Here is a 26,830-nt window from a genome sequence, read left to right on the forward strand (position 1 = left end):
CTAGATCTTCAGCTAATTTAAGAATCAATGGACTCCTCCTAGAGAGGGTACAGAGCAGATTTACAAAAATGTTGCCTGGACTGGAGAACGTTAGCGATGAGGAAAGATTGGAGATGCTGGGTCTGTTTTCTTTGGAACAGAGGAGGCTGAGGGGAGTGGATAGGAAGGGCCTGTTTCCCTTAGCAGAGCAACAACCAGGGGGCATAGATTTAAAGTAATTGGCAGGAGGTTCAGAAAGAAAGAAATACTTGCATTTATATAGCGCCTTTCACGACCATCGGACGTCTCAAAGCGCTATACAGCCAATGAAGCACTTTTGGAGTGTAGTTACTGTTGTAATGTGGGAAATTAAAGAGGATTTGAGAGGACATTTCTTCACCCAGAGGATGGTGGGAGTCTGGAACTCAGTGCCTGAAAGGGTGGTAGAGGCAGAAACCCTCACCACCTTTAAAAAGTACTTGGATGTGCTCCTGAAGTGCCGTAACCTGCAGGGCTACAGACCGAGAGCTGGAAAGTGTGATTAGGCTGGGTAGCTCTTGGTCGGCCGGCACGGACACGATGGGCCGAATGGCCCCCTTCCATGCTGTAAATTTCTCTGATTCTATGAATCCTCGATCTCAGCCTCCCAAGGTATGATTGGTGCCCGTTTCTGAGCTGGTGCGAGTGAGGGTGGGATCAAGTTGATGCCAATCTTCAGGAAGGCACAGCGCCTGGCACATTGAATTTTTTTTAATGTGTTTTAGTAGGGTTAAAAATAAATTTACCTTAATGGACAGGGTTTTTAACATAAAAATTATTGACTAAATTACATTTTTCTATGTTTTAAAACTCTTATGCTGGTAAAGGTAAGCTATACGCCTGCTTTTACCAGGCGTAAGAGTTTGAAGGACATTGGCTGAGCACGAGTTGGGCAAAGGGGGAGGCTTGCGATCAGTTAAAAGACATGTGCATCGGGCCCCGAGAACCGGAATTTGCAAGGCCTCTTCGTGCACATACATGCATCGTACCCACCCGCAGAGGCCGCAACTTTCAGCCCAATATCTCTTTATGTGGGCCAGTGTTAAATCTTGTCTGATAAAGGTGCAATATAATTATAAGTGTTGTTAAAATCTGCAATTGATAGTTGTTCCCCATGGAGTGCACGGCTTGCTTCAGACTTTGCTCTTTGTTGCCCAGCAATCTGTGGAGGGGATATCCGGAGGGACACGGGGCAGATTCAGTCCCCGAACTACCCCGATGATTACAGCCCATCCAAGGAATGTGTCTGGAGGATTACCGTGGCCAAGGAGTTCCATGTCGGGCTGGTCTTCCAGGCCTTCGAGGTAACGCTTCACTTTGTAGATTTGTTTGTGTGGAGTTATTCTTTCCCAGGGCAGGCCACACGAGCTGCTTCCACCGACAGGTCTCGCTGATGACCGATCTGGGGAGCAGGGCCCCAGCAGGGTGATTGCCCCATCCCTCGCCCCTGGCACTGCCATGATCCATACCACAGCCACTGTGAACCTGCCAACAGTCACCGCGATCACCCAACCAGGCACCTCTCGGCGACACCACACCTGTCAAAATCCTTGTCAATCTTTTCTCTACGAGGATGTGCCAACTCGACCGAGACCGAGTCTCCCGGTGTGTTGGGCACCGAGTGTCTCGGTCGGTCGGTGAGTCTCGGGCACCGAGTGTCTCGGTCGGTGGGTCTCGGGCACCGAGTGTCTCGGTGGGTCTTGGGCACCGAGTGTCTCGGTGGGTCTTGGGCACCGAGTGTCTCGGTGGGTCTCGGGCACCGAGTGTCTCGGTGGGTCTTGGGCACCGAGTGTCCCGGTCGGTCGGTCTCGGGCACCGAGTGTCCCGGTCGGTCGGTCTCGGCACCGAGTGTCTCGGTCGGTGGGTCTCGGGCACCGAGTGTCCCGGTCGGTCGGTCTCGGGCACCGAGTGTCCCGGTCGGTCGGTCTCGGGCACCGAGTGTCTCGGTGGGTCTTGGGCACCGAGTGTCTCGGTGGGTCTTGGGCACCGAGTGTCTCGGTCGGTGGGTCTCGGCACCGAGTGTCTCGGTCGGTGGGTCTCGGGCACCGAGTGTCCCGGTCGGTGGGTCTCGGGCACCGAGTGTCCCGGTCGGTCGGTCTCGGCACCGAGTGTCTCGGTCGGTGGGTCTCGGGCACCGAGTGTCCCGGTCGATGGGTCTCGGCACCGAGTGTCCCGGTCGGTGGGTCTCGGCACCGAGTGTCCCGGTCGATGGGTCTCGGCACTGAGTGTCTCGGTCGGTGGGTCTCGGGCACCGAGTGTCCCGGTCGGTGGGTCTCGGCACCGAGTGTCCCGGTCGATGGGTCTCGGCACTGAGTGTCTCGGTCGGTGGGTCTCGGGCACCGAGTGTCCCGGTCGGTGGGTCTCGGGCACCGAGTGTCCCGGTCGATGGGTCTCGGCACCGAGTGTCCCGGTCGGTGGGTCTCGGGCACCGAGTGTCCCGGTCGATGGGTCTCGGCACTGAGTGTCTCGGTCGGTGGGTCTCGGGCACCGAGTGTCCCGGTCGGTGGGTCTCGGGCACCGAGTGTCCCGGTCGATGGGTCTCGGCACCGAGTGTCTCGGTGGGTCTCGGGCACCGAGTGTCCCGGTCGGTGGGTCTCGGCACTGAGTGTCTCGGTCGGTGGGTCTCTTGCACCGAGTGTCCCGGTCGGTGGGTCTCGGGCACCGAGTGTCCCGGTCGGTGGGTCTCGGGCACCGATTGTCTCGGTCGGTCGGTCTCGGGCACCGAGTGTCTCGGTCGGTCTCGGGCACCGAGTGTCTCGGTCGGTGGGTCTCAGGCACCGAGTGTCTCGGTCGGTGGGTCTCGGGCACCGAGTGTCTCGGTGGGTCTCGGGCACCGAGTGTCTCGGTCGGTGAGTCTCGGGCACCGAGTGTCTCGGTGGGTCTCGGGCACCGAGTGTCTCGGTCGGTCTCGGGCACCGAGTGCCTCGGTCGGTGGGTCTCTGGCATCGAGTGTCTCGGTCGGTGAGTCTCGGGCATCGAGTGTCTCGGTGGGTCTCGGGCATCGAGTGTCTCGGTGGGTCTCGGCACCGAGTGTCCCGGTCGGTGGGTCTCGGCACCGAGTGTCTCGGTCGGTGGGTCTCGGGCACCGAGTGTCTCGGTCAGTCTCGGGCACCGAGTGTCTCGGTCGGTGGGTCTCGGGCACCGAGTGTCTCGGTGGGTCTCTGGCATCGAGTGTCCCGGTCGGTGGGTCTCGGCACTGAGTGTCTCGTCGGTCGGTCTCGGGCATCGAGTGTCTCGGTCGGTCTCGGCACCGAGTGTCTAGGTCGGTGGGTCTCGGGCATCCAGTGTCTCGGTGAGTCTCGGGCACCGAGTGTCACGGTCGGTGGGTCTCGGCACCGAGTGTCCCGGTCGGTGGGTCTCGGCACCGAGTGTTTCGGTCGGTGGGTCTCGGGCACCGAGTGTCCCGGTCGGTGGGTCTCGGGCACCGAGTGTCTCGGTGGGTCTCTGGCATCGAGTGTCCCGGTCGGTGGGTCTCGGCACCGAGTGTCTCGGTGGGTCTCGGGCACCGAGTGTCTCGGTCAGTTTCGGGCATCGAGTGTCTCGGTCGGTGGGTCTCAGGCACCGAGTGTCTCGGTCAGTTTCGGGCATCGAGTGTCTCGGTCGGTGGGTCTCAGGCACCGAGTGTCTCGGTCAGTTTCGGGCATCGAGTGTCTCGGTCGGTGGGTCTCGGCACCGAGTGTCTCGGTCGGTGGGTCTCGGGCACCGAGTGTCTCGGTCGGTGGGTCTCGGGCATCGAGTGTCTCGGTCGGTGGGTCTCGGCACCGAGTGTCTCGGTCGGTGGGTCTCGGGCATCGAGTGTCTCGGTCGGTGGGTCTCGGCATCGAGTGTCTCGGTCGGTGGGTCTCAGGCACCGAGTGTCTCGGTCAGTTTCGGGCATCGAGTGTCTCGGTCGGTGGGTCTCGGCACCGAGTGTCTCGGTCGGTGGGTCTCGGGCATCGAGTGTCTCGGTCGGTGGGTCTCGGCACCGAGTGTCTCGGTCGGTGGGTCTCGGGCACCGAGTGTCTCGGTGGGTCTCGGGCACCGAGTGCCTCGGTCCCTCTCTAAGATTCCTCAACACCCACGGGCGCCCTTAGCGTTACCCATCTCCAATTTAGGAATTCACGGTGATGTGGGGAGCAGTCTGAGTCTTCACATCACCAGTGAGGCATGGTTGCTTGGACACGCTCCAGCTCCATGTATCGCTGGTGGGGGGCATTGGTCGGACATCCTGGGGCACAGTGACGGGTTCCTCGCTGTGTTAGAGAACCCAGCTGAGTCTCCTGACTGCACGCCCTGGGGACCATGGCCTAGTGCTGGCACGCACAGGACATCGGGCCCAATGAATGTTTGTATGTGGGGTTGGGGGTGGGGCAACGACCTGACTGGGTTACAATGACAGTGCTGAAGTGACTTATTGCCCCTCCTCGCCCCACAGTCTGTGATGTTTACTATTGCCTGTTGCTGGGTAAATTATCGACCGTTGCTGCTACGATTGTGAGAACATTCTCCCACAAACCCCTTGTGTTGTTGTATTTGCGCTTCGCAGATTGAGAGGCACGACACCTGTGCGTACGACTACCTGGAGATCCGCGATGGTGACAGCGCAGACTCCCCCCTGATTGGCCACTTCTGCGGTTACAGCAAGCCCCACGATATCAAGTCCAGCTCCAACAAGCTGTGGATGAAGTTCATGTCGGATGGCTCCATCAGCAAGGCCGGCTTCGCCGCAAACTACTTCAAGGGTGGGTTTGGCTCCTGCCGTGGTGAGCTGGTGCCTCCTTTATCGGTGACCGGCTCCGGCAATCTGCCACTGAGGAATTGCAGAGTACTACCCAAGTTGCTCACTCTGCTACATCCGAGGGGTTAACTCTTGTGATATCATAGAAGCATACTGCACAGAAGGAGGCCATAAGGGGTTATGGGGAGCGGGCGGGGAAGTGGAGCTGAGTCCGTGATCGGATCAGGCATAATCGTATTGAATGGCGGAGCAGGCTCGAGGGGCCGAATGGCTGACTCCTGCTCCTAGTTCTTATGTTATGTTCTTAAGGCCTGTCGTGCCTGTGGGGAAAGAGCAGGGGAGGGCATCTGATTGGACAGCTCTGTCAAAGAGCCTTTGACAGACCTGTCCAATTAGATGCCCTCCCCCGCTCTTTCCCCACAGCCCTGTAAGTGTCTCCCCTTCAAGTATCCAATTCCCTTTTGAAAGTTACGATTGAATCTGCTTCCAACGCCCTTTCAGGCTGTGCGTTCCCGATCGTAACTCGCTGTGTCATTTTCTTCTGGTTCTTTGACCAATGATGTCCTTGGGTAATTGTTAGCCCTCAATGAAAAGTGTTGGTCCAGTATTTCAGTGGTACAGTTTCAGTTCCTGTGTCGAGCAGTGCTCTGTAATATTGCACATCACTATAGCCCCTAGCTCAGTGGGCAGCACTCTCGCCTCGGAGTCAGCAGGTCCCACTCCAGGGACTTGATCACATAAATCTAGGCTGACACTCAGGGGAGTGCTGCACTGTCGGAGGTGCCGTCTTTCAGATGAGACGTTAAACCGAGGCCCCGTCTGCTCTCTCAGGTGGACGTAAAACATCCTGGTGCACTATTTCGAAAAAGAGCCGGGGAGTTCTCTCCGGTTTCCTGGCCAATATTTATCCCTCCATCAACATCAGTGGAAAAACAGATTATCTGAGTCATTATCACATTGCTGTGTGGGAGCTTGCTGTGCGCAAATTGGCTGCCGCGTTTCCCCACATTACAACAGCGACTACACTCCAAAAGTACTTCATTGGCTGTAAAGTGCTTTGGGACATCCTGAGGTAGGCGCTATACAAATTCAATGTTTCTGGTTGCTGAACCCGCCGATCGATGGGCCGTCCCCACCCATCATTCCCCACAGACCGCTCCTGACTCCTGTCACACAGTGGTCATTCACAGGAGCAATTGTCGGACAGAATTAACGCGGATTAGGAGGGAAATGATGCCAGTGTTTAAAACATTGAAGGGATAGGACGGTGTAGAGGGAAGGAGACTGTTTGCCGTAATTGAGCGGTGCAGAGCAAGCGGCCTCTCTGTGTGAAGAGGTTTATCCACCCCCTGCTCTAAATCTCTTACATTTCATTTTCTATCAATGGCCCATAATTCTAAACACTTCGATCACCTGCTGCCATAATCTGTGTTGTCCCAATTAAAAAGCTCCAATGTGTGTGTGTCTGCATTTCCCCACACCAGTGGCTCTGTGCTGCACTCTCGCCAGTCTCAATATCCCTCTCATAATGCACACTGTCCTCTAACTGAGGCTGTGTTAGCCAGTTATATCGGCTCACCACCACCTCTTGGCTTTCACGTTCTATCCTCTTGGGATAAAACCTAGAATTCCATTCGATGTTTTTTTGCAGCCTGGGAGGTTCTGCCCTCAACATCCTGGGAACTTGTCCCCCGCCAATTGCCTCTGCTCCCCCACAGTCCTGCTCCCAGTCACAGTATAATCATTGCTGTTAATCTTTTTATCAAAATGCATCACCTCGCACTTAATCGCATTGAATTCGATCTCCTGCACTTTAACTCATTCCCATATCTGATTAATATCCCATTGCAGCTTCCTTTGATCTTCTAAACAATTAACTGCAGCTCCTATTTTGGTAGTGTCAGTCGGGTCTCAGTGGGCAGCACACTCGCCTCTGGGTCTGAAGGTTGTGGGTTCGAGTCTCACTCCAGAGACTCGAGAACAAAAATCTCGGCTGACACTCCAGTGCAGCGCTGAGGGAGTGCTGCACTGTCAGAGGTGCCGTCTTTTGGACGTTAAACCGTGGCCCTGTCTGCTCTCTCGGGTGGATGTAAAAGATCCCATGGCACTATTTTGAAGAAGAGCAGGGGAGTTATCCCCGGTGTCCTGGCCAATATTTATCCCTCAATCAACATCACAAACAGATTATCTGGGTCGTTATCACATTGCTGTTTGTGGGAGCTTGCTGTGCGCAAATTGGCTGCTGCGTTTCCCACATTACAACAGTGACTGAACTCCAAAAGTACTTCATTGGCTGTAAAGCACTTTGAGACGTCTGGTGGTCGTGAAAGGCGCTATATAAATGCAAGTCTTTCTTTCATAATCGGAAAGTTTTACCGCCACTTCTTCTAAGCCGATATCCAAATCATTGAAATACACAGTGAGCAGGTGGGCCCAGAACTGAACATTGAGGGTTCACTCTGAAAACTGCCCCTAACGCCTATTCTCCAGTTTTTGTTTTAATTCATTTTGAATCCAGTTTACTGTCGTCTTCCAATTTCATACCCCTTTAATCTTCTCTAGTAATCTCCCATGTTGCACCTTGTCAAAGAGTTTCTTAAAGTCCATGTACACCACATCCACCGCATTTCCCATCGACCGTGCTGGTTACCTTCCAATCAGATGCAATTATGTTGTCAAGCGCGATCGGCCCTTTTGAAACCCAAGCTGGCGACTTCGAACTATTGTCTCTTTCTCTGATCCCTGGGCATTTCCTCCTTGATCTAATTCTCCCTCCCACAGACGTTGAACTAACCGGCCTGTAATGGCCCGGATTGGCTCGGTCTCCCTGTTTATAAACGGGTCCGACATTGCCCGCTCTCCAGTCCCCGGCTCACACCCATACTCCGTACAGCCGGGAACAGAATTCCTGGGATCGCAGCAATCTCCTCCCGCAGGATCCTGGGCTGTATCCCTCTGGGCCCTGGATTTGTATCTACCTTTAGCTTAACTAAAACTTTACTTTTATCCATCATAATAATCGCTCATCTCATTCTCACCCACCTCAGCATGCTCCTCCTCTCCCAAATCCTTCTCTTTAGCGAAGACCAATGTGACGTATTCATTAAACATCCTCTGCAACTTGACAATCCTCTGTCAGGGGCCCTGCCTCACTACAATTATCTCCTTGCTGATATTGGTTAACATACTTTGCTGTTCCTATTGATGTTTATTGAATGTTAACCTCGTACTCTTTTAGTTTTCCCTCTAGCACTCTTAACGTTCTTTCTTATTTTCTCGTACTCTCCTTACCTTTTTCATCATTATTGTGGTTCTCATAACCCTTTTCTCCAACGAGAATGGCTTTCTAATCTTTTTATTTATCCATAACGTTTTTAACACCGGTGGAAGTGAGCTTTTTGACTGGAGTATTTATGCTGTAGTGAGTGAGCAGGCCTTTAACCCAATCTCCCTCCCGAGGGGCAGCACTTCGAGCTTGGCCAAAGAGCTCCACCTGCTGGGGTGACGGCAGTGGTGCAGTGTGAGTAAAATGCAAAGGACACAATCGGCAAATTGCACCCAGAATGCGCCGGTTCTGTCAAGGTGGAATTGCGGCAGGTTTCTGCGCAAACTTATTAGCATAATCCCGTACGCAACATCTCCCATGAATCAACAACAGCAGCTTGTATTTATATAGCGTCTTTAACATAGTGAAATGTCCCAAGGCGCTTCACAGGAGTATTATGAGTTTAAAAAATCTGACACCGAGCCAAATAAGGAGAAATTAGCACAGATGACCAAAAGCTTGGTCAGAGAGGTAGGTTTTAAGGAACGTCTTGAAGGAGGAAAGAGAGGCGGGGAGGTTTAGGGAGGGAATTCCAGAGCTTGGGGCCCAGGCAACAGGAGTGTTTGCTAGTGCTGTTGGGGAGGAGTTAAACTAATATTGCAGGGGGATGGGAACCTATGCAGGGAGATAGAGGGAGATAAAAATGAGGCAAAAGCAAAAGACAGAAAGGAGATGAGGAAAAGTGGAGGGCAGAGAAACCCAAGGCAAAGAACAAAAAGGGCCACTGTACAACAAAATTCTAAAAGGACAAAGGGTGTTAAAAAAGCAAGCCTGAAGGCTTTGTGTCTTAATGCAAGGAGTATCCGCAATAAGGTGGATGAATTAACTGTGCAAATAGATGTTAACAAATATGATGTGATTGGGATTACGGAGACGTGGCTCCAGGATGATCAAGGCTGGGAACTCAACATCCAGGGGTATTCAACATTCAGGAAAGATAGAATAAAAGGAAAAGGAGGTGGGGTAGCATTGCTGGTTAAAGAGGAGATTAATGCAATAGTTAGGAAAGACATTAGCTTGGATGATGTGGAATCTATATGGGTAGAGCTGCAGAACACTAAAGGGCAAAAAACGTTAGTGGGAGTTGTGTACAGACCTCCAAACAGTAGTAGTGATGTTGGGGAGGGCATCAAACAGGAAATTAGGAGTGCATGCAATAAAGGTGCAGCAGTTATAATGGGTGACTTTAATATGCACATAGATTGGGCTAGCCAAACTGGAAGCAATGCGGTGGAGGAGGATTTCCTGAAGTGCATAAGGGATGGTTTTCTAGACCAATATGTCAAGAAACCAACTAGGGGGGAGGCCATCTTAGACTGGGTGTTGTGTAATGAGAGAGGATTAATTAACAATCTCATTGTGCGAGGCCCCTTGGGGAAGAGTGACCATAATATGGTGGAATTCTGCATTAGGATGGAGAATGAAACAGTTAATTCAGAGACCATGGTCCAGAACTTAAAGAAAGGTAACTTTGAAGGTATGAGGCGTGAATTGGCTAGGATAGATTGGCGAATGATACTTAAGGGGTTGACTGTGGATGGGCAATGGCAGACATTTAGAGACCGCATGGATGAATTACAACAATTGTACATTCCTGTCTGGCGTAAAAATAAAAAAGGGAAGGTGGCTCAACCGTGGCTATCTAGGGAAATCAGGGATAGTATTAAAACCAAGGAAGTTGCATACAAATTGGCCAGAAATAGCAGCGAACCTGGGGACTGGGAGAAATTTAGAACTCAGCAGAGGAGGACAAAGGGCAGGGAAAATGGAGTACGAGAAGAAGCTTGCAGGGAACATTAAGGCGGATTGCAAAAGTTTCTATAGGTATGTAAAGAGAAAAAGGTTAGTAAAGACAAACGTAGGTCCCCTGCAGTCAGAATCAGGGGAAGTCATAACGGGGAACAAAGAAATGGCAGACCAATTGAACAAGTACTTTGGTTCAGTATTCACTAAGGAGGACACAAACAACCTTCCGGATATAAAAGGGGTTAGAGGGTCTAGTAAGGAGGAGGAACTGAGGGAAATCCTTATTAGTCGGGAAATTGTGTTGGGGAAATTGATGGGATTGAAGGCCGATAAATCCCCAGGGCCTGATGGACTGCATCCCAGAGTACTTAAGGAGGTAGCCTTGGAAATAGCGGATGCATTGACAGTCATTTTCCAACATTCCATTGACTCTGGATCAGTTCCTATGGAGTGGAGGGTAGCCAATGTAACCCCACTTTTAAAAAAAGGAGGGAGAGAGAAAACAGGGAATTATAGACCGGTCAGCCTGACCTCAGTAGTGGGTAAAATGATGGAATCAATTATTAAGGATGTCATAGCAGCGCATTTGGAAAATGGTGACATGATAGGTCCAAGTCAGCATGGATTTGTGAAAGGGAGATCATGCTTGACAAATCTTCTGGAATTTTTTGAGGATGTTTCCAGTAAAGTGGACAAAGGAGAACCAGTTGATGAGGTATATTTGGACTTTCAGAAGGCTTTCGACAAGGTCCCATACAGGAGATTAATGTGCAAAGTTAAAGCACATGGGATTGGGGGTAGTGTGCTGACGTGGATTGAGAACTGGTTGTCAGACAGGAAGCAAAGAGTAGGAGTAAATGGGTACTTTTCAGAATGGCAGGCAGTGACTAGTGGGGTACCGCAAGGTTCTGTGCTGGGGCCCTAGCTGTTTACATTGTACATTAATGATTTAGACGAGGGGATTAAATGTAGTATCTCCAAATTTGCGGATGACACTAAGTTGGGTGGCAGTGTGAGCTGCGAGGAGGATGCTATGAGGCTGCAGAGTGACTTGGATAGGTTAGGTGAGTGGGCAAATGCATGGCAGATGAAGTATAATGTGGATAAATGTGAGGTTATCCACTTTGGTGGTAAAAACAGAGAGACAGACTATTATCTGAATGGTGACAGATTAGGAAGGGGGAAGGTGCAGCGAGACCTGGGTGTCATGGTACATCAGTCATTGAAGGTTGGCATGCAGGTACAGCAAGCGGTTAAGAAAGCAAATGGCATGTTGGCCTTCATAGCGAGGGGATTTGAGTACAGGGGCAGGGAGGTGTTGCTACAGTTGTACAGGGCATTGGTGAGGCCACACCTGGAGTATTGTGTACAGTTTTGGTCTCCTAACTTGAGGAAGGACGTTCTTGCTATTGACGGAGTGCAGCGAAGATTCACCAGACTGATTCCCGGGATGGTGGGACTTACCTATCAAGAAAGACTGGATCAACTGGGCTTGTATTCACTGGAGTTCAGAAGAGTGAGAGGGGACCTCATAGAAACAGTTAAAATTCTGACGGGTTTGGACAGGTTGGATGCAGGAAGTATGTTCCCAATTTTGGGGAAGTTCAGAACCAGGGGTCACAGTCTAAGGATAAGGGGTAAGCCATTTAGGACCGAGATGAGGAGAAACTTCTTCACCCAGAGAGTGGTGAACCTGTGGAATTCTCTACCACAGAAAGTCACTAAATATATTCAAAAGGGAGTTAGATGAAGTCCTTACTACTCGGGGGATCAAGGGGTATGGCGAGAAAGCAGGAATGGGGTACTGAAGTTTCATGTTCAGCCATGAACTCATTGAATGGCGGTGCAGGCTAGAAGGGCTGAATGGCCTGCTCCTGCACCTATTTTCTATGTTTCTAAGGCACGGCCACCGATGGTTGAGTGATTATAATCAGGGATGCTCAGGAGGGCAGAATTAGAGGAGCGCAGATATCTTGGGAGGGGGGGGTTGTGGGGCTGGAGGAGATTACAGAGATAGGGAGGGGCGAGGGACATGGAGGGATTTGTAAACAAGGATGAGAATTTCGAAACGTTGCTTAACCGGGAGCCAATGTAGGCCAATGAGCACAGGGGTGATGGGTGAATGGGACTTGGTGCGGGTTAGGACACGGGGCAGCCGAGTTTTGGACGAGTGGCAGGTGGAAGATGGGAGGCCGGCCAGGAGTGGGTTGGAATGGCTGAGTGCAGAAGTGCAAAAGGCACGGAGGAGGGCAGCCAATCATCGCAATCGATTTGACTCGTGATCATGACGGAGGCACGACCTATGGCGCCTCACGGTGTTGGGGTCGGGGGGCGTAAAAGATGGGAAACAATGGCGGAAGCTGGCCTTTCTGACCCGGGGGCGTGGCCAGTGTTGTAGGCAGGGCCCGGTGCAGGCGATGAGTTCTGTGTGCTGCGGGTATGGACCTGACTCACCGGCGTCTGATACACCGTGCTGGCTTACGCCCGTTGGCGTGGTGCGCAGACTGAGCTGCCCGGGTGGGAGGGGGGGTGGGAGTCGGGGCGGTGTGGTGCTGGGGGTCAGGTGGGAATCGGGGGTCGGTTAGGCAGAGGGGGGGGTGGCAATTGGGGGGGTTTGGGAGTCGGGGGTGCTGGGGGTCAGGTGGGAATCGGGGGTCGGGTAGGTGGGTCGGGGGTCGGGGGACTGGGGAGGGGCGCGTGGATCGAGGGAGGCCGGGGGGTTGGAAGTCAGGGGGCGGGGGTGGGAGTCGGTGGGGGGGGGGGGTGGAAGTTGGAGAGGTGGGAGCCGCGGGGCTGTGGTGCGTGCCGGCTCGCGGTGGCAGGAGGCGGAGGTGGGGGGTGGGGGCGCTGTGCGAGCGGGTCGGGGTCAGGCCCGGGCTGACGGTTGCTGTGTTTGTTTCCCGGTGCAGAGGTGGATGAGTGCTCGAGTCCGGACAGTGGGGGCTGTCAGCAGCGCTGTGTCAATACGCTGGGAAGCTACAGGTGTGCGTGCGAGCCGGGGTACGAGCTGGCCAGCGACCGGCGGAGCTGCGAAGGTAACCGCGCTAGAAACACCAAATTGCCCAGCTCTGCCCGTGGGCGCTGGGTCCAGCATTGCCTGTCTCACACACAGTCTGCCACCGGGCCTCTGGTAATCCTCTCCTCACCCCAACCCATCTCCCTGCATGGGGGGGGCGCTCACTGGGTGTGTGAGCTCAGAGGTTGATCGACCACGGATGGCATCACAGCCGTGTTCACCCTCGCACGTTGCAGTCTGGGTGGTGAGCAGGAGCAGTATTTCCCCCCCCCGCCCCCCCGGCTCAGGGACCTGCCCGAGATCAGCACTGCGCGGGGATCAAGTGGGGAACGCAACGCTTTGTGCGGCTCCGTGATTCGGGCACACGCACCGTGGGCAGGTTCACACCCAGTGTGGCAGCTCCAGGATTCAGTGTCGGGGCGCGAGGATCTCACCTCGCGCCTCCACCTCCAACCCATTCCGAACCCGGACTGTCGCACTGACACACTCCTCACCGCCCTCGTACAATGGTTACAGCACACAAGACCATTCGGCCCGGCATATCAGTGCCGCCCTCTCTTATCCTGCCTCCCTCGCCCTCCCTCCCTCGCCCTCCCCTCCCCTCTCTCCCTCGCCCTCCCCTCCTCTCCCTCCCTCGCCCTCGCCCTCCCCTCCCTCATCCTCCCCTCCCCTCCCTCATCCTTCCCCTCCCTTCCCTCCCTCACCCTCCCTTCCCTCCCTCATCCTCTCCTCCCCGCCCTACCCTCGCCCTCCCTCCCTCCCTCCCTCCCTCGCCCTCTCCCTCCCTTGCCCTAACCCTCCCTCCCTCGCCTTCCCTCCCTCACTTTCTGCCCTCCCTCCCTCCCCTTCCCCCGCTCTCCCTCCCCTTCCCTCACCCTCCCTCGCCCTCTCTCCCTCCCTCGCCCTCCCCTCCCTCCCTCGCCCTCCCCTCCCTCCCTCGCCCTCCCCTCCCTCCCTCGCCCTCCCCTCCCTCCCTCGCCCTCGCCCTCCCCTCCCTCATCCTCCACCTCCCTTTCCTCCCTCATCCTCCCCTCCCCCGCCCTACCTTCGCCCTCCCCTCCCCTCGCCCTCCCTCCCTCACCCTCCCTCCCTCGCCCTCCCCTCCCTCGCTCGCCCTCCCTCACCCTCCCCCACCCTCCTCCCTCCCCCTCCCCTCCCCCGCCCTGCTCACTCTCTCCTTACCCTTTCCCCCCCCCCCCTCACCCTCCCCCTCCCTCGCCCTCACCCTACCCTCCCTCCATAATCTATTACCTTTTCATTTAGGGCCAGTTTGCCTTAATTGGTTGAATTGCCACCTCTGATCAGAAGGTTGAGGGTTCAAGCGCCGTGCAAGGTCCAGGCTGACACTCCAGTGCGTTACTGGGGGAGTGCGGCATTGTCGGAGGGGCCGTCTGTCGGATGAGCCGTTAAGCCAAGGCCCCAGCGGCCTGGTGTGGTAGTCCAGGTGGACATTGCAGATTCCGTGGCAATATTTGAAGAGCAGGAATTTCTCTTGATGGCCCCTTAACCGGCACCACCGGACGGACAGAGAGTAATTGGTCGTTCCTGCCATTGCTGTTTTTGGGGTCTTTCTGTGTGTAAAATGTCAGTAACAATGTACAATATAATTCACTGTCTGCGACGTGCTTTGGGCCTTTCTGAGCGGTGATTGGGTATAGTTTGGAACTTCCCAGCCCTCCCCTCCTGTGTTGTCCCTCCTGCTGTGCCCTGCACCACCGCTGTGAGTTTAAAACCGAGTCCCAGTGGGCAGAATATCACATAATCCAAAGGGATTCAATTAATCGAATGAATTAACTTTTGAGATAAAAGACTTTGGTGAACAAGTATGTAAAGTTTAAAACTGCCTTCTGTAGCCAAGTGCTAATGTTGCAGTGAGGATGTGAGTTGGTTTGTGTATAGAAGACTCTGACGGGCTCCCGTGCTGTAAATGGTGAGCTTCAGGTACACAGTAACTCTCCCCCAGTGAGAATTCATAGAATCATAGAAACTTACAGCACGGAAGGAGGCCATTTCGGCCCATCGTGTCCACACCGGCCAACAAAGAGCTACCCAGCCTAATCCCACTTTCCAGCTCTCGGTCCGTAGCCCTGCAGGTTACGGCACTTCAAGTGCACATCCAAGTACTTTTTAAATGTGGTGAGGGTTTCTGCCTCTACCACCCTTTCAGGCAGTGAGTTCCAGACCCCCACCGCCCTCTGGGTGAGACATTTCCCCTCAAATATCCTCTAAACCTCCCCCCAATTACTTTAAATCTATGCCCCCTGGTTGTTGACCCCTCTGCTAAGGGAAATAAGTCCGTCCTATCCACTCTATCCAGGCCCCTCATAATTTTATACACCTCTAAGGTCTCCCCTCAGCCTCCTCTGTTCCAAGGTAAACAAACCCAGCCCATCCAATCTTTTCTCAGAGCTCAAATTCTCCAGTCCAGGCAACATCCTTGTAAATCTCCTCTGTACCCTCTCCAGTACAATCACATCGTTCCTGTAATGTGGTGACCAGAACTACACGCAGTACTCCAGCTGTGGCCTAACCAGTGTTTTATACAGTTCAAGCATAACCTCCCTGCTCTTGTATTGCATACCTCGGCTAATAAAGACAAGTATTCCATATGCCTTCTGAACCACCTTATCTACCTGGCCTGGCTGTGGCCCAGAGTCAGGCTGCATTGCTGTGCCGACGGTAACTGCCTCTTCCATTGTCCACAGCTGCGTGTGGTGGCTTCCTCACCAAGCTCAACGGCACACTGACCAGCCCGGGCTGGCCCAATGACTACCCCACCAACAAGAACTGTGTGTGGCAAGTGGTCGCACCGGCTCGATACCGCATCTCTCTGCTGTTCGAGGCCTTTGAGCTGGAGGGGAACGATGTAAGTAGCGACCGCACGTCATTGGCTGTGCTGCGGCTCTCGGTTGGTGCGAGTGTGTTGCCGGGGTTAGTGTGGAGTGGACTGCTAGTTCGTGGTTACTTCCTGACAATTGGTGCGTGTGTCTCCATAGTGACGCTTGCTGCCAATTGCGATTTCTGCTCGTGGGATGGAATTGTCCTTTTCCAAATCTACTGATAGTGGCTGGACACATACCTCCCCACCCCCACCCCCCCAACTCCTCACCCCCGCTCCCCCCACACACACACACACATACACCCCCACACACACGCACACTCCCCACCCCCTCACACACGCACACACTCCCCGCGCCCACCCCCCACACACACACGCACACTCCCCCCACACACACACACACATACACATAAACCCCCACACACAAGCACATTCCCCACCCCCTCACACATGCACACACTCCCCGCGCCCAACCCCCACACACACACGCACACTCCCTCCACACTCACCCCCTCCCCACCCCCCAACTCCGCCCCCCACACTCACCCCCTCCCCAACCCCGTTCCCCCCACACGCACACACACACACCACACCCCCTCCTCCACACCCCCCTCCCCCCTTAACCACGCCCCCCCCCACACGCGCACACTTCCCCCCGCCCCCACCGCAGCACACACACCACCTCCCCACCCCCAGCCCCCAACTCCGCCCCCCATACTCACCCCCTCCCCACCCCCAACCCCGCTCCCCCCACACACACCCACACACCCCCCCACACACACTCCCCACCCCCTCACACACGCACACACTCCTCGCGCCCACCCCCCGCACACACACCCACACTCCCCCCACACTCACCCCCTCCCCACCTCCGCCCCCCCACACTCACCCACTCCCCAACCCCGTTCCCCCCACGCACACACACACACACACACACACACCACCACCCTCCCCCCTTAACCACGCCCCCCCTCCCACACACGCACATTTCCCCCCCCCCCCCGCCCCCACCGCAGCACATACACCACCTCCCCACCCCCACCCCCCCCCGCACACGCACGCACACATACACACCCACCCCCCCGCACACACACACACACACTCCCCCAACACACTCCCAACTTACACACATCTCCCCAGACAGACCCATACACAGCTGGGACCACAGCTGGCTGAATTTACTCCTTCGGATGGGCCGGATGTGATGTGTTGATTGTATCGCTGCTCGATCTGCTCCGACTGGGGATTGATTCCCGAGCCAGCTGGCCCACATGTCTCACACCTTGCATCAACAGCAACCACGTGTATTTATATAACGCCTTTAATGTAGTAAAACGTCCCAAGGTGCTTCACAGCAGTGTTATAAGACAGAACAAATAAATTTAACACCATATGAGAAATTATCGAAGGTGACCAAAAGCTTGGTCAAAGAGGTAGGTTTTAAGGAGCATCCTGAAGGAGGAAAAAGAGGTCGATAGATGGAGAGGTTTAGGGAGGGAGTTCCAGAGCCCAGGCAACAGAAGGCATGGCCACCAATGGTGGAACGATTATAATCAGAGATGCTCAGGAGGGCAGAATTAGAGGAGCGCAGACATCTCGGGGGGGTTGTGGGGCTGGAGGAGGTTACAGAGATGGGGAGGGGGCGAGGCCATGGAGGGACTTGAAAACAAGGATGAGAATTTTGAAATCGAGGCGTTGCTTAACCGGGAGCCAATGTAGGTCAGTGAGCACAGGGGTGATGGGCGAGTTAGGACACGGGCAGCCGAGTTTTGGATCACCTCTAGTTTACGTAGGGTAGAAATTGGGACGCCAGCCAGGAGTGCGTTGGAATAGTCAAGTCTGGAGGTAACAAAGGTGTGGATGAGGTGACAGAATGGATGGTCTCAATCTTAGAGACAAGCATAGAAACATAGAAAATAGGTGCAGGAGTCTGCAGCACCATTCAATATGATCATGGCTGATCATGCAACTTCAGTACCCCATTCCTGCTTTCTCTCCATACCCCTTGATCCCTTTAGCCTAACTCCCTTTTGAATATATCCAACGAACTGGCATCAACAACTTTCTGTGGTAGAGAAATCCACAGGTTCACAATTCTCTGGGTGAAAAAGTTTCTCCTCATTTCGGTCCTAAATGGCTTACCCCTTATCCTTAGACTTTGACCCTGGTTCTGTACTTCCCCAACATCGGAAACGTTCTTCCTGCATCTAACCTGTCCAATCCCATCAGAATTTTATATGCTTCTATGAGATCCCCTCTCATTCTTCTAAATTCCAGTGAATATAAGCCTAGTTGATCCAGTCTTTCTTCATATGTCAGTCCCGTCATCCCGTGGTCAGTCTGGTGAACCTTCACTGCGCTCCCTCAATGGCAAGAATGTCCTTCCTCAGATTAGGAGACCAAAACTGTATACAATATTCAAGGTGTGGTCTCACCAAGGCCCTGTACAACTGCAGTAAGACCTCCCTGCTCCTACACTCAAATCCCCTAGCTATGAAGGGCCAACATGCCATTTGCCTTCTTCACCGCCTGCTGTACCTGCATGCCAACTTTCAATGACTGATGTATGATGACATCCAGGTCTCGTTGCACCTCCACTTTTACTAACCTGTCACCATTCAGATAATATTCTGCCTTCCTGTTTTTGCCACCAAAGTGGATAACCTTACATTTATCCACATTATACTGCATCTGCCATGCATTTGCCCACTCACCTAACCTATCCAAGTCAGCTTGCAGCCTCTTAGCGTCCACCTCACAGCTCACACCACCACCCAGCTTAGTCTACAAACTTGGAGATATTATATTCAATTCCTTTGTCTAAGAAGTCCATGAGCTCCTCACACTTATTGTCGGAGGTGAGGGTGGGGACTGGGGAGAGGGGTCTAAAAAGACGGTTAGCGGTGGAGAATAGAAGCCAGGGTTTATCTTTACATTCCAGAATGATTCTGAAATAGTGAGCGATTTTGGCAAACGAGAGCAGGACCCGATAGTTCTTTATGTGGTCCGGCTAGATCTGGCGGTGAATGGCTAAACCAGTTGTCCGCCACTTCCGTTCAAGTCTGTGTCCCTTGGACTTGATGGAGCGAAGTTCAGGGCTGTACCGGGGATAGTTAAATAACTAGCTGGCTCAGTAACATGCCACTTCATACGGAACGTTTACTGAGTAACAAAGAGACTGGTGAACAAGTGTGTGAAATAACCGTGCCCCTCAACACAAGATCATCAACAGTCCCGGGTGTGACCCCAAACCCCCTCCGCACCGAGGCGAGAGAACGGGCAGGTCTCGAGCAGACGTCATCACGAATTACCCCATGAACCCTCGGAGGCTGGAAGCGGACGGTGACGCCAGTGGGCACTCGACTAAAGATGTCACTTGTTTCGGCCTCTGTGACAATAGTGAGCCGAGGATCGTGGTAAATCAGAGGGTGACGCATTCTTTGGGCATTTGCCGAGCTTGTGCCGGACGCCGGAGTCAGTGGGAGTTGGGAGTGTGGTTGTGACGGTATTTTGTGACGTTGATTGGACACTGAGCTGTGAGAGGGCTGTGCTTGCTTTCCCAGGTGTGTAAGTATGATTATGTCGAGGTTCACAGCGGCCTGTCCTCTGAATCCAAACTGCACGGCAGGTTCTGTGGCTCAGAGAAACCCGGCATCATCACCTCGCTTTTCAACAACATGCGCATCGAGTTCAAGTCCGACAACACCGTGTCCAAGAAAGGCTTCAAAGGGCAGTTCTTCTCAGGTGAGGCTGGCTGTGTTCGCAGGGCCCCACACGGCAGGGCTTCACAGCGGCTGTGATCTCCGTGTGTTCCGTGGCTGGTGGGACGGGGGATTCCCGGAGTACAGCGGCTGTGATCTCCGTGTGTTCAGGCGTTGGGCGGCGGGGGATTCCCGGAGTACAGCGCTCACCTCCTGGAACAACACGATAGGGATCCTATGGGGATAAAGATCTCACCCTCGAAATGTATTGACACCTCGCCGGTTCTAACGGTCGGAAACCGGGTGTCTCGGCAACCAATATGGCGGCTGGCGCCCTCCCACCGCGCAGTCTGCCCGCCATATTGGGCACTTGGCTAAAGGCTGAAGTATAGGTGTCCAGCGCCCCCTGAAACGGGTCCAACGCTCGTCTGAGGCCCCGTTCACGCAGTTGGGCGGGCCAAGTGTCCATGTGGGCTAACCAATGGTCCTTCCAGGGACTGCTGCAGGCTGTCACCCAAACACATATTCCCCCCCCCCCCCCCCCCCAGTCCATCACGCCCCCCGCCCCCCGCCCCCCGCCCCGTGGACCCCTCCCCGCCAAGGGCCTCCTCCCAGGTGTATACAAGGGCCCGCACTTCGCTGGTGAGCACATCAGACAGCCACAGCTCAGTGTGCTGATTGTGGCAGGTTTTCTGGAGGCCGGCGGGCTGGTGGTCCACCAGTGAGGCAGTGACTGAACTGCGGTGGGTGGGGGGGGGGGGGAGGGTGGGTGGGGAGCGGAGACTTTGCCCTGGGGAGGGGGCGACTTTGCCGGGGTGGGGGGGCTGTGACACGGTGAGGTAACACCCTGCCTGTGCCAGTGGCAGTATCCCTCTGGCCTCACTGTTGAAACGAAGACCGCTCCGAGCGATTCTTTCCCAGGACCCAGCAATGGTGGAGCTCCTCACCTCCCCCTCCCGTACCGCTCGGGCTGTGTAATCCCAAGCTGGGTGGCCTGGAATTGATACTTGGTGATGTACCTTGGGATCTCGGCCCTCCTTGCCCCTTTGGGGTCCTCCTGTCCTCGGTCACTCTGTTACTGTGTTGATGGTGAGTGCCGGGCCAGGCTGGCCTTACACCTAACGCTGTGTGATCTTTCGGTTCCCAGATAAAGACGAGTGCTCGTTGGACAATGGAGGCTGTCAGCACGAGTGCCTGAACACCCTCGGGAGCTACGTCTGCCAGTGTCGTAACGGTTTCACGCTGCACGAAAACGGCCTGGACTGTAAAGAAGGTTAGTGGGCTTGACTCCGTCTCTCGCACCGACTCATTTATTGCTAAGCTCAAGAATTTCTGGCATGCAAGCCCAAAAATAATTGTAAGTCAGGTGTGCCCTTTTGAGGGGGAAATTGTCTTAGCCGGTTCTGTTGTAAGATTCACACGGACTCTGCGTTAACGATGGACCGAGAACTCTTCCACTTTGTCTGTAACTCCTCGTTCCTTCATAGAGAGCCTGTGCATTTATATAGAAGCTCGTCACATCCACGGGCTGACACTCAGCTCTCTATGTTGTTACATAGGGAGCTCTTGAATAACAACTTGCATTTTTAGCGCAACTTTAATGCAGAAAACCATCCCAAGGTCCTTCACAGATCAATATATCAGAATTAGACGCTGGGCCAAAGGAGATATTAGAAGGGTTTTTAAGGCAGCATTTAAATAAGGTGGGGAGGCGGAGAGGTTTATGGAGGGAATTCCAGAATGTGGGGGTTGTTGTGTATGTAATAACTCGATAGACTGAATACTGTAAACTAACACAGGTACAAACCTGGCTCTGCTTTATTAGGGCCCAAAGTGATTACATTACATGATGGCTTGCCTGTTATACCTGGGCCCCACACGCGTGCTCACAGCCCAATGACCTCCGACAGTGGCACCACCTGATGGCTAGTAACCCCAAGCATACATACATGACAATATCCCCCTTTAAGATATTAGTAACAGTCTTTTTACAAATTGAGACGGTCCGGGGCTTTCCGCTCTCGAGTTGATCGTCTCAGTTCAACTCCAGCCTTCGGCGAGCGTTCTGAGTCTGTTATGACTGGGGGCTGGGTAGCCGATCTGATGGGAATGGCAATGTCCACATCAGGGATTGAAAGTCCAGATTCATTGATGATTGCGGAGTCCTCTGATGACGGAGGGTAGGTTGGTTGGTCACTGATTGTGTCTTCCTCAGACTGTTCCGGTTAATCCGTGTGCCGCAGCTTTATCTGATCGACATGTTTCCTGCATGTTTGCCCATTCTTGAGCCTGACGATAAACACTCTGTTACCCTCCTTGGCCGTATCAGTACCGGCGATCCACTTGGGACCTTGACCATAATTTAGTACATACGCAGGATCGTTAAAAGAAATATCGCATGACACAGCAGCGCGATCATGATACCACTGCTGACTTTGATGTCTGTATTCAACATGATCGTTCAAGTCAGGGTGGACAAGAGAGAGCTTGGTCTTGAGGTCTCTCTTCATCAATAGTTCAGCAGGTGAGACCCCGGTAAGCATGTGGGGTCTTGTCCTGTAACAAAGCAATATGCATAACAAGCGAGTCTGCAGTAAACCTTGAGTTACACGTTTCATACTCTGCTTGATGGTTTGGACAGCACGCTCTGCTTGACCATTAGATGCGGGTTTGAATGGTGCTGACCTCACATGTTTGATATCATTGAGTTTCATGAACTCTTGAAACTCCAGACGAGTGAAGCACGATCCGTTGTTGCTTACAACAATGTCGGGCAGACCATGAGTGGCAAACGTGACACGAAGGCTCTCAATGGTAGCTGTGGATGTACTGGATGACATGATTATACACTCTATCCACTTGGAATATGCATCCAACACAACTAAAAACATCTTTCCCAGGAAGGGACCTGCAAAGTCGATGTGGATCCTGGACCATGGTTTAGATGGCCACGACCACAGACTCAACGGCGATTCCGCTGGTGCTTTACTTAACTGCATGCAAGTGTTGCACTAATGCACACATGATTCCAGAGGTGGGCGCTGACATTATCTGCCTATGGTTATGTCATTCGCCATAGACCTGGCACCAGAGTCAATTCCAGGCCACCATACATTTCATCATGACAGTACCGGGATGAGTGCTATGTAGATCATGTACAAATTTCTCTCTGCCTTTCTTAGGCATAACAACACGATTGCCACACAGTAAACAATCTGACTGAATGGATAGTTTATCTTTGCGACAGTTGTAACGTTTGGTCTCATCACCCATTTGCTTGGGTATGGCAGACCAATCACCACTAAGGACACCACGTTTCACAACCGATAATATCGGGTCCTGGCTGGTCCAGGTCTTAACTTGTTGAGCCGTGACAGGGGTTCCTTCATTTTCAAAAGCATCCATAACTAACAGTAGGTGTGCAGGTTGTGGCGTCTCCACCTCCGGTGTGGGCAACGGCAGACGGCTCAGTGCATCGGCACAATTCTCAGTGCCAGGTCTATGGCTAATGACATAATCATAGGCAGATAATGTCAGTGCCCACCTCTGGATGTGGGATGATGCATTGGTATTGATGCCTATGTTTTCCGAAAACAATGAAATGAATGGCTTGTGATCTGTTTCCAGTTCAAACCAAAGGCCAAACAGGTACTGAAGCATCATTTTAACCCCATACACACAGGCTAATGCTTCTTTTTCTACCATGCTGTAGGCTCTTTCTGCCTTTGACAAACTTTTAGAAGCATACGCAGCAGATTGTAGTTTACCCGACTCATTAGCTTGTTGGAGCATGCAACCAACTCCATATGACGAAGCATCACAGGCCAATACTAGACGCTTGCACGGATCATAATGTACCAGCAGCTTGTTAGAGCAAAGCAGATTAGTAACTCTATCTTGAGACGCACCCCAAATCCAGATGTCGCCTTTTCTTAGCAGCATGTGCAGTAGCTCTAATAAAGTACTCAATCTAGGTTGGAAATTACTGAAGTAGTTGAGTAGACCAAGGAATGAACGCAGCTCCGTCACATTCTGAGGCTTGGGTGCATTTTTGATGGCCTTGGTTTTCGAGTCTGTCAGCGTGATGCCGTCAGCAGCAATTTTCCATCCCCAGGAATTCGACTTCCGGTGCCATGAAGATGCACTTCGAACGTTTCAGTCTGAGTCCCACTTTGTCCAGACGATGTAGAACCTCTTCCAGGTTGTTCAGATGTTCGGCGGAGTCACAACCTGTGACCAGGATGTCGTCTTGGAACTCGAAGGTTCTAGGGACGGACTTCAGTCAACTCTCCATGTTCCTCTGAAATATGGCTGTAGCCAAGCGAATTCCGAAAGGACACCTGTTGTAGATAAACAGTTCTTTATGAGTGTTGATGCATGTAAGTTTCTTCGACGATTTGACCAGCTCCTGTGTCATGTAGGCCGACGTCAGATCCAGTTTAGTGAACGACTCCCCCCCGGCTAGCGTTGCAAACAGGTCATCAGCCTTCAGTAACGGGTATTGATCCTGTTTTGAAACTCGGTTGATCGTAACCTTGCAGTCTCCACAAATCCTGACAGTGCCATCACTCTTCGACACAGGAACAATGGGGCTGGCCCATTCGTTAAATTCGACCGGTGATATGAACCCTTCATGCTGGAGTCTATCCAGTTCGATTTCGACCTTCTCCCTCATCATGTACGGAACCGCCCGAGCTTTATGATGGACGGGTCTTGCATCCGAGTCCACGTGGATCTGCACCTTGGCTCCCGTGAAATTGCTGATGCCTGGTTCAAACAGCGAGGGGAACTTGCTCAACACTTGAGCACACGGAGTATCATACATGACGACAACGCTTTGATATCGTTCTACTTCCATTTGATTTTTTTCTAGCCAATTCCTGCCGAACAGCATTGGACCATTGCCTGGAACAATCCATAACGGTAAACCATGAATCGCACTATCATACAACATTTGACTACTGCACTGCCAATTACCGTTATGAGTTTTTTAGTGTACGTACACAACTTGGCATTTTTTGGACTCAGCTTAGGCCTCACAACCTTAGTATCTAACAGCTTGTTGAATGTCCTCTGGCTCATTATTGATTGACTCGCACCCGTGTCCAATTCCATCGGTACCGGCACACCGTTAAGTTTCACATTAATCATTATTGGTTGGCTCTTTGTTAGGAACGAATACAGTCCATACACTTCCTCCTCTGGTATCTCGGATTGCATATCCGGATCCGTGTTATACTGGTCATCATCCTCCGCGTGGTGTGTCGCAGCACGCTTGCTCAGTTGCGGACATATGCGCTGGAGCTGCCCCCGTCTCGCACAACCTTTACAAATGTACTGTTTAAACCGACACTGATGAGGCCGATGATTGCCCCCACAATGCCAACACGGTGAAATCGGATTCATTCCCGTTGGCAGACTTTGAGCAGCCACAGGTTTCGCATACGCAGTCGAGTAGGCCCTGCCATGTGCAGCTCTGCCAACGACGATACAATCTTGTTTACAATACTTGCCGAGTTCTGATTTTTCGATGATACCTGCTTTAAGTTTTTGTCCGTCATCGTGCATGCCTGGGCAATCGTGATGGCCTTTCTCAAATCCGCCGGCAGTAGCTTACGCACGATCACCTCGTGGTTGATGCCGATTACAAAGAAGCCCCGCAGCATGTCTCCCAATGCGTTTTCAAACTTACACGGTCCAGCTAGACGTCTTGTGTCAGTAATGAATTTCGACACATCCTGGCCCTCAGAACGAAGCGTGCGTGTAGAATCGATATCGTGAGATGATGATGCCTTCTTCTGGTTTGAGATGGTCACGTACCAGAGCACACAATTCCTCATAGTCCTTGGCCGTTGGATTTGCAGGCGAGAGAAGATTCTTTATGAGTCCATTGATTTTCGGACCACAAACTGTGAGGAAGACCGCCCTGCGCCTAACTGAGTCAGTGGGTTCCTCCATTTTGTTTGCCACGAAGTACTGGTCCAGGTGAGCTCCAAAATCTGCCCAGTCCTCTCCCTCCACGAATTTCTCCAGAATTCTAATTGTGCTCATTTTTGCATTCAAAGGTTCTTGTTGCCTCGTCGCCAAATGTTATGTATGTAATAACTCAATAGACTGAATATTGTAAACTAACACAGGTACATGCCTGGCTCTGCTTTATAAGGGCCCAAAGTGATTACATTACATGATGGCTTGCCTTTTATACCTGGGCCCCACACACATGCGTACAGCCCAGTGACTTCCGTCAGTCGCGCCACCTGGTGGCTAGTGACCCCAAGCATACATATATGACAGGGGCCTAGGCAGCTGAAGACACGGCCACCAATGCCTGAGCAAAAGGAGGAGCATCCGTGTCCAGAGGAATGGAGAGTTTGGGGGGGAGCGGCGGGGAGGGGGAGGGTTGGTTGTGGGGCTGGGGGAGGTTACAGAGATGGGGAGAGGCGAGGCCATGGGGGGATCTCAACACAAGGATGAGAATTTGAAATATGATGTGTTCGGGGACCAGGACCCAAGGTAGGTCAGTGATGGGCGAGTGGGATCGGATATGGGCAGCGGAGTTTTGGATGAGCTGATGTTTATGGAGGGTGGGAGAATGGGAGATCGACCAGGAGAGTATTGGGATAGTCGAGTCCGGAGGGGGGAAAAAGACATGATGAGGATTGTGAGGTGAGGTGGGGATGTTGGGGGAAGCACTGGTATTTGTGATGGAATCAGCATTGAGCCAACGGGGTTTGTGACTGGTGCCAATGATGATGGCTTCGGTCTTGCTAATACTCTCGATTGGTCACTGGATGGTCAAATATTTACCTCCGACATAGATTGCTGAATTCAAATTTGTACTTTTGGTGGATCGGATGGCACAGGGACGAGGCTTCGATTCCCGCCCACACTGAGGGTCTGAGCGCCCAACAGGGGGCTCCTGCTCCTGCTCCCTCTCCAGTGACCCCCTGTAGGAAGGTGTGTGACCAACTGAGCCCCAGTTGGCATCACGGGGGGAATTCGAACAGAAGTGAGTGGGTGCAGGGCACATTAAATGCGGGCAAATTGGATGTGCGTTTGGAAGCCGACTCCAGCCCGTCGACTTCCGGGTTTTACCCGAGGCGGGGCAAGGGGCAAGAGTGGGCAGGGGGCGGGGCAAGGGGCAGGCAGCCACCCAGCTCTCAGGAGGCAGATTGGCAATTTAAATATGATAATGAAGCTGGAAGCCTGTAATTTAATTTCCCTTGCAGGTTTAACTGTTTCCCCGGGCCTCGGGAATTCTGCAGCGAGGTGAAGCGCAGGAGTGCTCCCTCTCCCAGCTTCCCACCGTTACACTACCTGCCCCGCCCCCCCATACAAACCCAGCCTCCCCCAGTTCCGGCGTGTATTTATTGTGTGTGTGTGTGTATTGGGTGTGTGTGTTGTATTGTTATTGTGTGTGAGTGTGTACTGTGTTTGTATGTGTATTGTGTGTATGTGTGTATATATA

At 53.0% G+C, this 26,830-nt stretch overlaps 1 protein-coding gene across 2 annotated transcripts in view; it reads left to right on the forward strand.

Annotated features, from left to right (window-relative positions):
- LOC139234946 (tolloid-like protein 2) overlaps positions 1-26,830 on the forward strand; it is a 251,756-nt gene that overhangs the window by 209,011 nt on the left and 15,915 nt on the right. For both annotated transcript variants that reach the window (XM_070865919.1, XM_070865920.1), the window contains 6 exons: positions 1,177-1,322; positions 4,544-4,739; positions 12,716-12,841; positions 15,528-15,688; positions 19,225-19,405; positions 20,510-20,635. In XM_070865919.1, coding sequence (XP_070722020.1) covers positions 1,177-1,322; positions 4,544-4,739; positions 12,716-12,841; positions 15,528-15,688; positions 19,225-19,405; positions 20,510-20,635 — 936 coding nt within the window. The remainder of the gene's footprint in view (positions 1-1,176; positions 1,323-4,543; positions 4,740-12,715; positions 12,842-15,527; positions 15,689-19,224; positions 19,406-20,509; positions 20,636-26,830) is intronic.

This window comes from Pristiophorus japonicus, chromosome 22 (genome assembly GCF_044704955.1).
Source record: "Pristiophorus japonicus isolate sPriJap1 chromosome 22, sPriJap1.hap1, whole genome shotgun sequence".
In the NCBI taxonomy this organism is placed as follows: domain Eukaryota; kingdom Metazoa; phylum Chordata; class Chondrichthyes; family Pristiophoridae; genus Pristiophorus; species Pristiophorus japonicus.